A 12,166-nucleotide genomic window follows, 5' to 3' on the forward strand; every position below is an offset into this window, starting at 1 on the left:
CAGTTGTACTTTTCTACAATCCCATCACACTGTGGGAGAAGTGGCGTTGTCGTTCTTCTTGTTTCTTTTGCTGTTCTTGTATTGCTGCCATCAAGTCTGCTATGCTGTAGTTTGATTTGCCGCTTCTCGTTTCATTTTTCTTTTTATATCCCACTCTCTGACATCAATTTGTTACGTCTCCGTTTGTTAATTGATTTTCCGTAAATTCGTTCCGACGAAACTTTAGCGACACAAGTCCTTACTTAATAAAACTGGTTTATTCTTTCCGAATATAACTTTACGATACACTTAATTTCAACAATCGTGTTAAAACAAATGCTATAACAACGAACATGCTCAACTTCAATAATACTCGCTGACTGCACTCAATTACTCACTGTCTACACACACATTATTGTTCCGTCACGTTGTCACCCTCTTATATACACCAGACTACCCTATATCTAGTAAATGCTAGGGCATTCACGAAGGAACAAGATAGTTCTAGAAACGTGGCATGACACTAGTCACGTGACCTCGCTGACGCAACAGTACTAATGATTCTTATGACCTATCCTCTTGGCAGACTGCCTGCGCCCTTTTTATTCGTTTCTTTGTCATTACTAAAACATCACTTCGTGATCACTTGAATTTTTCTGAATTATCTGATCTCCTTACCTTGTATTGGATAAACATAGCTATTTATACTCCTTCATCATCTCAAAGTTTTTCATCTCATCATTATTTTACCCATTGAGCATTAGTTTGGGAATGCCACTTTTTTTAACCAAGCGGAAGACACTTATGTTGCATGATTAGTTTTATTTTGGTACCTGGAAATGAATCTGCTGACAGTCTTTCTAAGGAAGCTGGAGCTCGTAACAATCGATCGTGACAAAGCCAGAGGTATCGAAACCCGGTTTTTAGATTACATTCATAACTTCATGGAGTAACTGGCACTGGTGGCGAAAATAACTGGATCGAGAAGCATTTCTTTTCCTTTTTTTTCATAAGTTAAGCCTATCGTCCCATTCACACCACGAAATTGAAGTCTAAAATGGATTCCACAAAAACTTGCTCTCAGTAACTGGCACATAATTAATATTGAATTAGAATGAGGAGTATAATCACATTTAAAATGAAATTTATTTTATCGAGAGAAAAGGAGATATCAACAGAAGAGGGCAGAGTACAGATAGTACTTTGTGCTTAACTACAAACAAACAAACCGATGTTTTTCAAATCGATTGGTATCTATCTTAGATGACGACTGACCAACGTAAGAGAGTTCAAAGCAGAACAGTGAAACTAACTTACGAGATATCACTCACAGTGAAAATTGTAATTTTGGATATCGCCCTTTATTTTTATTTCTCATGGAACTTCTAGTTCTACTTTAGTTTTAAGAAATAATATTTTTATAACTTATTTAAAACTCTTGTGTAATTTTTTATTTCTTATATTATGTCAATACTTCAGCAATATTTGTTAAAATTAAATAGTTTCACCTCCTCATACAAGTTTCAAGGGTAGCTATGATATACGAAGCTCAAGTTTTGTCTCTACACTACTAGGCGGCCTATTTGGAGTTTTGATGCACGTGGGTTTCATGTTTTCGATTACATTGCGTTAACTTTTAGTCGTTATATTGTAAACATTCTTAATTTTTAGTCCTTGGATATTTTATTTGTTTATTTTTATCAACTATTGAGAGTAACGTTGTGCAATCTACAAAATTAACACATCGACATTATAAAAGAATTAATTTTGAAATTCAAATATTTAGTTAAGCCTAACTACTATTACTATCTGAAAATGAAATTATTGTTAATCGGTATTAATATTACTGTTAGTGCATTGATACTAATATTGTAGTAATAATAATTAAACTTTCAAGTAACATAGTGTGGAGTGTAATTTTAAAACAAATCTGAAAAACCTGGACATTCTAATGAAGTATTGTAAATTTTAATGTAATTGAATTGAAACGTCGATATTTATCCCTTTACTGTTAGTGTTAATAATAGTTTTAGGTTTTTCCCAAGCCAAGGATTTAAAGGAGGCATAAAAATAAGATCACACATGCGAGCTTATTTCCTTCCTTCATTTTAGCACTAGTACTTGTAGTACTACTAAGTCAACAGATGTGTGAATATTGAAAATTTGCTAACATTATTCCTATTTTTGAAGGAGGTGATCAAAGTTGCCCCAGAAGTTATACTGATTTATAAAGCTGTTTGTCTTACTTTTGTAGTGGGAAAAATTCCACAGTCCAAAGTCTGATAAAATAGGTTTTACAAAATCATTTAGTGAAAATATATTGTAAGTGAAAGCCACTACAGATTTAAGAAAGGGAAGGCTTGCCTTTAAAATATTTATATATATATATATATAATTTCTTGAGGATGTTACTTGGGTGTTAGTGTTTGGACAAGGCATTCTTAGATTTTCAAAAAGGGTGGTTGGATAGGAGAAAGCAAAAGGTTGTGAATAATAGAGTTCAATCAACCTTATTTCTAGTGGAGAGCCTCAGAGGTCAGTGTTTGAGCCTTTGCTTTTCTAGAAATTTACATTAATGTTGTTAATAGGGGGCATAATTAGTAAATTTTACTAAGGACATTAAACTCTTGAGTATTTCTAACTGTTTTTAGAATACTGAAGTATTGCAAAATGATTTTGATCAGTGGTAAGTTTAGTTAGTTCAAAGTGTTGCATAATTTGAATCATACAAGGCCACTGAATATAATGACTGAAGAAAAAGATATTGGAATAATAGTGGATAAAGCATTCAAGCCATTGGAGCAGTGCTCTTTTACTAGTACTAGTGAAGCTACTACAAGTATAGGGTTTACATACAAATAAAAAAAGTAATTATCCCTATACAAGGCACTGGTTAGGCCTCATTTAGAATACTGTGTACAGTTTTGGTCTCATACCTAAGAAAGGATACTGACTTATTGGAAAGGGTTCAGAGAAGTTAAGATTTGTTAACATATTTTCTCTTGAGAAAAGAAGAGTAAGAGTTGATCTTTTTTTGCAGTTTAAAGGATTATCTAGGGGCTTACTAGGATAAAGGCCTTTGATTTCTTTGTGGTGTATTCTGAGGACAAATGGACTCAAGTCTAAGATTTGGAAAAAGACAGGCTGGGTTTCAGTTAAGACAGTTATATTTTTCTTAGAGGGTGACTGGCTTGCTCCGTGACTTGCAAGTAGTAGTAGTGGGTGGAGACCAGCACATTAAAGAAGTTTAAGAGGGGAATTGATGATTTTCTGAAAAATAGAGTGGGTTTAAGATTTTATTCTTCTCAAGCCTTGAAGGTCCAACTTTTTGTCTGTATGTTAAACTATTTTTGTAGGTATATCAAATACTGTTACTTAGGTCATTTTAAATGATCTAAAATGTTAACCAGTAGGATTTAAACATTATTACTAGTATTAGAAACACTATTAAAGTATTAACTATTATGTATCAGTATTTCATGCATAATACAATACTTAGATTCATTGGAAAGTTTTCTTTCAAGTCTTTGTGAGGAACAAAGCAACACAGTACTTTTTATCATTTTCTCGTGTTATGAAACCTATATTTATCACTATATATATATATATATATACATATATAAATATATATATTAAGAAAAATTGTGAAAGACAAATGTGATTTTTTATTTCATGAAATTAAGAGAAATTTTACAAAAAAAAAGAATTGAAATATCTTGTGGAAAGATAGTCTAACAATTTTATTTTATAGGGCTTGACAAAACCACTTTGACATTGACATTAAAATTTCTGAAGTTATTCTGCCAATTATTCAATGAAGTTATGAATGTAATCTAAAGACTTGTGTTTACTAATTAAGATGAATAAAATTGTTTTTTAACTTTAGTCATCCACAGTTAAGCAATTATCATGTATATGAGTCTGGAACTAGCAAATTGCAACAAGTGTGAAGAAACATCATCAAAACTCTGTAACTATCTTTAGACTTTTAGTTCAAGTATAAGTACAAGTAAGTCATATTTACACAATAGTTTTTATTTTCTTCTCAGTTTTGAAGCTATCTCCTAATACTGCTGAAAATATAAACGTAAAATGATTGAAGCAAATGCCACTTTAAATATTCCAAAAGGAAGGCCAAAATCAGGACGTGTATGGAAAAGTGAAAAGAAATGGTGAGTTGTGTAAGTAGTACGTTACATAACTGGGAATGATTTTTGTTTCTATTGCAAATGTGTATTTTTTCCAAAGAATCTGGTCAGTCTTTGTGAATAAACCAGAATATGGAAAAATTACATTTTAATTACAATAATCTTAAAGACATTTGGAAAGATCTTGTTTGAGATGAAATTTAATGTAGTGGGGGAAAAAAATAAGGTTTTATATAAGATTTCTTTTCAATCAAAGATAATGATCTTTCAAGAGCAGAATTCTTTAATAGAATTAAGCAAATAAATGAAGTAGAAATGCTTTCTAAACTCTTACTAACTGGATTTATTTTACAACATTTTGGCCTTAGACCCATTTCAGGCAAAGAACAGATCTGTTTAAGATGGAGAATTCCAAGTCCTCTATTGAGTGATTTGCTGAGGTAAAAAGAACTGATAGAGTTATTGGTTTTATTTAAAGGAATTTTAACATAAGATCAAAAAGGTATTGTAAGTAACCGTATACAAGATTGGTAAAGTTTCATTTGGAACATTGGGTGAAGTTTGATCGTCTTTTTTTTTTTTATAAACATGTTGAAAGAGTGCATGACTTAACTGATACTTGGTTGAGGTTGTTTAAGTTATGAGGAGAGGCATGAAACTTTGAAAATGTTTTTTTTTTGTGTGTGTGTGACTACTTTGGTGCTCAAGAATTATTATGGATTTGGAAAGTTTTATTTTGGGTAATCTGTTTTAGTGGTATAAGTAAAGTGATGAATTTGTAAATACAAACCTGAATAGTATTGAGCTTAATAACCCTAATGCACCTTTGTTTTTCAACAAAATTGTTTGGGTTGAGTTGTAGGCTTTTGAAATCATGATCTGTTCAATGATGTGAAGTGTGCCATTTGAGTTTTTTTTTAACACCATCCATACCTGCAGTTTGGGTAAGCTCACATAGATCAGGAAGAGATGATTCATTGAAGAAATATTTGTTTTTGGTTCCTTTTTTTTTTTTTTGAGAAATATTGTTGGCCAAAAATATGACAATTTAGCCTATTTTTAGTAGTAGACCATTGTATGTTCCAAATTTATGGATCAAAATTGCTGATGACTGCTCCAACAACTGTTAAAATTCTAACACTTCTAGTTCCAAATGGAACCTTAATCTTGATAAATGTTCAACATGCTGGCATTGTGAATGTGATGCCTTATCAGTTTCTGCGAAATTGAGTCAGAGACATGGGGGGGGGAGCAGCTAAAAGTTGTATTGGCAAGTACTAATAATCCATTGTAGAAAAAAATAACCACGGCCAAATTACAGTGAGAATATCGTGAATGTCAATGATGAAATTGTACGTGATAGAAATTGCAATATAGATTTTATTGATAATGATATCTTGGCTTTAATTGAAGATGATGACGACAAATAAAGTGATTACGTCATGAAAGAAAGCAAAAATGTATTAGATATTGGAGACGTTTTAGGAGTAGATGTTTTTGTGATGAGAAATTTACCAAGTTTAAAATCATGTGATTCCGGATGCTTTAATTCTATTGATAAAGTATAAGCACCTTCAGAATTTCAGTACTAAAGGAAATATGTTCTATTATCATATCCAATGATGTGGGAAAAGAAAGTGTCAAACTGTAAAAGAAACCAAATAAATCATGTCCGTATATAATTGAAGTACTATCAAAACTTGTGCTGCATTATATTCAATGAAAGATGTTTTAGCTCCATTGTATATTTTATTACAAAATAGCAAAAATATTATTTCTGTTTGTACAAAATTGATATCAAAACCCAATAGCCTATCTGATGTTTTAGCTTGATTCAGTAGCTTTTAAATGCATTTTGAATGATACTGTTTACAATTGCAGTGCTAGTTATACTAATATGTATCTAATATTTGTTGATAAATTGATCTTTAAATAGCCTTATCTTCATCTATTCCTAAAATTTTGCTCTAAAATGCAAACTCTGTGAAATCCTTATCGTTAGTACTTTTCTTTAGTGTCATTTCTGTAATGAGTTTCCGAGATCAATTTTTGATGATCTTAATACTAGTAAAAAATGTTGGATGCACCAAAAATAACAGCCCTCTTCTTATTGACATTATCACTTTCCTTACATAGCCATTACACTTTCCTGACAAACTCGTGATGGGACAAGATACTATACCTGAAATTGGGATTGGTGGCAACAATATGGCGATTTATTGCATATAAGTAGCATTTGTTTGCATGTTTTTGTGGGTGAATAGTAATTTTTTAGGTGAGTGAGTGACATTTTATCTCTGTGCTTTTCCGTATGTTCTTTGGTTAAGTGAATAAAATATAATATAGCTGCTGTTGAGCATTTATTGCTTGTCGAGTAGTAGTTTATAGTTTAATAAAAACTTAAGTATTATACAAATGAAAATTTAATTTAGGAAGACAAACCAATTTGAAGTTTCCTGACAGAAAAAAGAACATAAAAAATGGGTAACAGACTATACACGTTTTAATGAACAGAATTTTTTTTCGAAAGTCAACTGATGTGAGGATACATGGCAGTACAGTTATTAATACAGGGGTTCAGCATTAATTCCATTTTGTGAGTGGTATTGCTTACTTTAATGTATTAAATAAAAGATAGATACTTATTCATATAAGCATGAATGTCTCTCTGTCTGTGGGTCTGTTTCTTATGCATGGCCACATTTTTAAAGCTATAAACTCCAAAACTCGGGGTATAGATACAGCTTTGTGTGAGAAGTAAGATGGGTTATGTGGCCGCTGCCTCAGAGGCTGCAATTTGAGGCTAAAGTGACCAATATACCAATTTTTGGCAAACAGGATGACCAATTGGTCTGAAATTGAGAAGGATGGATTTTTTGGTAATGTGTGATCAAGAGGGCTATTATTTACATTTCTTCTCTGTGTGAGGACTTCTCCTAATCATTCTATTCATGATCAATAATATGTTAAAATGAGTTAAAAACTTAACACAGCCTTCATTTGTTTCTCTTCTCTCCCCCTCTCTCTGCTCTTTCCTTCTGCACATACATGCCTACTCCCTAACCTCCCCTTAACTGAAAAAGGCTGGTGTTTTCTTCAAACATGCATGCATGCTCCCTCAACTAAATAAGCTTGCATCAGCCATATCTTTAGCTTTGCTTGTGTATACTTGTAAGAATCAGCTACACGAGTTTATTACAAAAACATTTGGTATCGGCAAGTTTTAATTTATGTTGTGTTGCAATGAGAACAGAATAAATCAATTCTTCATTAAATGGCTTTACAGTAGATCAATAAACTAGCATGTAAATATAGAACTAAATCAGTTACAGCCATTTTCATCCAAGCTATACTGAGTAGTCTGCTAGTATTAAATAAACACAGGGTTAACTGATAACTACACAGAAATTTGGACCTTTATAAATCAGAATCAAATGATGGTCCAGATAAATCCCGATAAGGAAAATAATCAAAAAAATATTTTCAGATAGCATATCTTGATGTAAACCATGATCATCCTCACATAGTGCAAAATTGTACTTATTGTCAAACTTTCCCATGCATCTTTACATAGTTATGTGTTCAAGAAGGTTGTGATCTTGACACTTAACATCGGGTGATGGTATTCAGGTAATGTACTTTGAATTTTTTTACTTAGTTTCTCAACTCTGAAGTATGACAAAGCTGTAAAAATATCCTGGAAAGAGAAAATGAAAAAACGTGTTGAGCAGAAAACATTAAAATTGTATGAGGAAGAACTTAAAGCTGCCAAAAGGAAAGAAATTGAGGTTAGCATCCTGTGAAGTTAATTGCTCTTTTTTTAATTTAAGGTAGTTTAAGTTTTCAATGAAATAAAAAAAATGTGTGCAGAAAAGTATGATATATTGAGCTAAAGAGCAAGTGTCATACACTTGGCATTTTCAGCAGTTCAATGACATTTTTTTTTCATTATTAAAAAATATAATTCTTTAGTGGGCATTTTTCTAACTGAAAGAACATTAGAAAATCTTAGTTTTATGTTAGTGCTTATTTGAACTTGTGAATGATAAAACATGCTCATTAAGGTTATCATTATTATTAGAACATCTTTAGTACAGAAATATCTAGATACGCACAGATAGTGGGCTTACACTACGTAAAAAAGTTATCAATCTTAAATGGAGTTCTTTTTCTACATATATGTCTACATGTTAAGAGTTATTATTTGTTTGTCTTGGAAGAAAATATTATCTATTTGTAATATTTATTTTAAACCTTTCATAATTAAGATATCTATTGATATGCTAAACATTATTTTCATTTGAAAAGGTAAGTAAATGGCTTTGTTCGTAAAAATATGTCATGTATTTCACTTGCAGAATGTAAACAAGTCTGAATATTTATAAACTTAAGAGACCAAATTCATTGACTTCTGAATATGATTTTTGTCATGATAATTAGGAAAAGAAACAAAGACGAGAAGAACATCGTAAAAGAAGAGAAGAAAACCAGAGAAAGGCTGAAATAGTGCAAGTGGTAAGTGATCCTATATTATGTACTTAAAAAATGTAATATTATTTTGGCCAAATTGAAGTTTTGGTCTTTACAAAGTGCCAGGATTTGAAAAGTTGTAAACAGTTTAAATTTTTCTGGCCCTTAATAAATCAGCTTAAACTTATATTTGATTTAATTGTTTAACCCTTTATCATCTCCACCTGTATGTATATGTCATATGTATCACATGCAATTTAAGTGCCTGTGGTTAAGGTGTTGCTATGGTAACGGGAAAAAAACCTTTCCATGGTTGATAAGCGGTTAAAACATATTATTGGGAGCTTCAAAATTCCTCAATAAATCTTTAGGAAATATTTTATTTTTCAGATCAGAAATTCTGCAAAAATTAAAAGAATGTCCAAAAAGCAACTGAAACACATCAGGAAGCAAGACACAAATCCTTCTTGAGAAATATAGTTCTTTTATTTCAATTTGTACAGGTGCAGTATTGAATTAAACGTTTTTGCATAGTCCTTTGTATCTATATATATCAAAATGTTTTTATTCAAACATTCTTCAAGCTCGATGTTAGAAGGTATTACAGGATTGAGTAGCCCAAACAAGTAAGATATGTTACCATCGTTTTGTTAATTAAGTTTAATCTTTATCTTGGGGAAAGTTTGTTCTGCTGGTGCTTCATTTTATTAAAGATTTCAGGTTTTTTTTTGCCTCACAATATGGGTACATAAAATATACTGTAATGAAAGCTAGAGGTGTTAATTTATTATTTGGTGCAAAAGATTTCAAGGGAATGAAAAACTTTTTAAAATTAGATTTAATGAATATTTAATAGGACAACACCCAAAATATTGCTTGTGATAAGACATCTGAGGAAGTTAATTTTGTTTTTTATGCACTCTTTAGTACTTCAGGACAACTTCAACAAAAATATGGTTAAAAACCACAGACTTACTAATCTGTCTCGTTCTACTGTCATTGGAAATTGCTGTATTCACTGACTTAGGCCTCACTGGATTAATTTATTTAGGTCATCAAAATTGTTGCTATTCAATATAATAATTGTATCTTAAGAAAAAACAGATGAAAGGTATGATTCTTATATATTAAACTAATATTCTCATCATAGAAGCAGATGTTTTAAAATTATTAAGAAGTTTACATTAAATAGTGTTAATAGCTCAGTGAGTTTTTATATTAAGATAAGAACAAGATTACAGTCAGAAGAGGTTTGTAGGCTCTGTCGAATGTGGCCTAGTGGTTAACGGTTTAGTCCTGCCAATGTTCAAATCTCGTTATTTGGTTAAAACAGACCAAGATTTAGCAGTGTTCATTAACTATCTTCTCTCCAGTTTTTTGATAAAAAAAAATTAGAGATGGCTAACTCGGATAGCACTTATGTTGCTTTGCACAGTACCCAAAACATTAACCACTTATGTTGATTCTGAACGTAGCTAGATCTCTATTTGAACATTTTTTCTTTCAATCAAAATAAAAATTGTGTAAAAAACTTAAGTTTCACTGAGTTTTGAATTATCCCTACTGTTAATTACGTGTTTAACCATATTTCATGCACAGGGTTTTTGTGCTGTTGAATGAAAATAAGGATGAGAAAAAATATAAACACAAATGATTTTTAAAGTTTATCTTTTTCCACTATTTTTTTGTGTTAGTTCATCAACAGACTTGAAAAACTGGTACACAGTAAAGCACTCTTGATTCACAATATAATTTAACAAAACATAGTCGTATTCTTTATACACTTACATTAGTGCATTAAAGCAAAAAATGTGTTCACTCTACAGAAGCTAATCTGATGTAATATCTTACTTTTTCTTGCCATGTACACCTAATGGGAAAACGTCCACTTTCTAAAAGTGCCCGGGTTTATTGGGATTTTTCAGAATTTAGGTACAGTTACATGACCGAGATGTATTATTAACTTGAGTTCCCAACTGTATTTAAGGATTGAAACATAAAATAAAGGGATAGAATTAATGAAAATAATAAGTAATTACTACAGCATTTTGACGCGTATCCATGTTATTATATCTCGTCACTGAACTCACTCTTTCATTCAATTAAAAAAGAAAGAGGGGTGGGTGTGGATGGCATTAATTTGGGAAATGCTGGTTTATGGTACTTAAACTTAATTGATAGGATGACATTATGATAATTTCTATTTTTGTATGCAACGTAATATGGATGTGAATTTAACTTACACTATTAGGTTTTATGTCCTCCGACTGATGTTTATCTAAATAAAAATCGGTGATTCCAGAATTATTTCAGTTGTCCGTTACTATTTATGTCTTACTTAAAACATGGTTGAGATCATAGAGGAGCGGATGCATTAAAAGTCAACTGTTTTCAGACAAGCATTGTTAAATTTAATGCAAAAAATTGCATGTAATTTTATGTTTTACAAGTAAAACACTGTTTGTTACTTTACTTTCTCATTGAACTAATTTAGTGCAAGATCTTTTTATTAAGATATTTGTATAATAATAAAAATCAGATCAGAGCAAACTACTACCTAATAATGGTTTGAAATGTATATTTGTGTCAGTGTAAATTACTTGTACCTGATGATGTCGAAACGTTGTACATTTGCTGTTGTATTAAAGTTTTTCTTCATTACCGATTCAAGCCATTTGCAACCAGTATTAGTCTCAAAGTGGGTTGCTCGTCATCAAATTTGAAACTACTACCTATTTAGATCAAAAATAAAAATCAACCCTTTGATGAGTATAACTAGTTAAATATGCTGCTCTTACTCATAAGACTTATCATTGTTTCTTCATTTGGGGACCCTCACTGTTGGAGTTTTAAGGCACATATTACATTTTGTTAACACTTACGTAATTCTTTATGATAATGGCAAACCTTGTTATTACATCTCAGATGCTGCTACATCCGCATTTCCATCACTCTTCTATTTAACGTCTGTATAAGAGCTCAAACTACTTTTGTCAAGAGAGAAGAATTTAAATCAAAATGCTTTTGAAAATTAAACTTTAAGCCTAATTTTTTTTGGACGTCAAATGGAATCTAGGTTTGCTTTTCATTATATTGACCAAACAAAGTATTACTTATAAGAATGAGATTTATACAATACATAAAAAAAACTATTACACAAACACTCCTTTTAGTTAGCACAGCCCTCTGTCATTTGATTATGTTTTTATTTTTTTTTCAATTACTTGTGTGAAACTATACTTTGGGGTTTATTGATTAAGGTAATAAAAAAAAAGATTATGGCAGACTTTAGTTCTTACATTCAAGCTTTATAAAGAATTTTTAAGAGTGATTAGGTTATTTTATGCTTAAATTATAAAGTTCTTCCTACAAAATTTAGCATCTACTTGAAACTATTATATTTTCAAACCAACTGTCATGTACAAAATCATGTGTAAATGTAAATTAAAGATTGTGACCTTACATTTTTTTTGACAAAAAATAAAATACATCCTGTGTTATTCAGTTTTTATCTAATTTTCAATTGCTGTTATTGTGTTTACCTATTTACATAGTCTATAAATGTATTC

The 12,166-nt window shown here is 30.9% G+C and overlaps 1 protein-coding gene across 2 annotated transcripts; it reads left to right on the forward strand.

The window, feature by feature from the left end:
• The first annotated feature begins 1,531 nt into the window (after positions 1 to 1,531).
• Positions 1,532 to 11,861, forward strand: LOC106468772 (coiled-coil domain-containing protein 86-like). 2 transcript variants are annotated; one of them, XM_022397135.1, is made up of 5 exons: positions 1,532 to 1,579; positions 4,030 to 4,151; positions 7,786 to 7,915; positions 8,568 to 8,642; positions 8,988 to 11,861. In XM_022397135.1, exons 2-5 carry the CDS (start codon positions 4,072 to 4,074, stop codon positions 9,066 to 9,068), a joined length of 366 nt encoding a protein of 121 aa, XP_022252843.1. In that variant the 5' UTR covers positions 1,532 to 1,579; positions 4,030 to 4,071; the 3' UTR covers positions 9,069 to 11,861. The 2 variants fall into 2 exon arrangements, with proteins under 2 accessions (XP_022252843.1, XP_022252842.1); XM_022397134.1 differs by lacking the exon at positions 1,532 to 1,579 and adding an exon at positions 2,321 to 2,514.
• The last annotated feature ends 305 nt before the right edge of the window (positions 11,862 to 12,166 follow it).

The sequence above is a fragment of the Limulus polyphemus genome, unplaced genomic scaffold (genome assembly GCF_000517525.1).
Source record: "Limulus polyphemus unplaced genomic scaffold, Limulus_polyphemus-2.1.2 Scaffold3157, whole genome shotgun sequence".
Classification (NCBI taxonomy): Eukaryota; Metazoa; Arthropoda; class Merostomata; order Xiphosura; family Limulidae; genus Limulus; species Limulus polyphemus.

Coding starts and splice junctions, on each gene's coding strand:
- LOC106468772 (XM_022397135.1), top strand. CDS start 4,072: ATGATTGAAGCAAATGCCACTTTAAATATTCCAAAAGGAAGGCCAAAA. Junction 7,916..8,567: donor CCAAAAGGAAAGAAATTGAG/GTTAGCATCCTG, acceptor CATGATAATTAG/GAAAAGAAACAAAGACGAGA. Junction 8,643..8,987: donor AGGCTGAAATAGTGCAAGTG/GTAAGTGATCCT, acceptor TTTATTTTTCAG/ATCAGAAATTCTGCAAAAAT.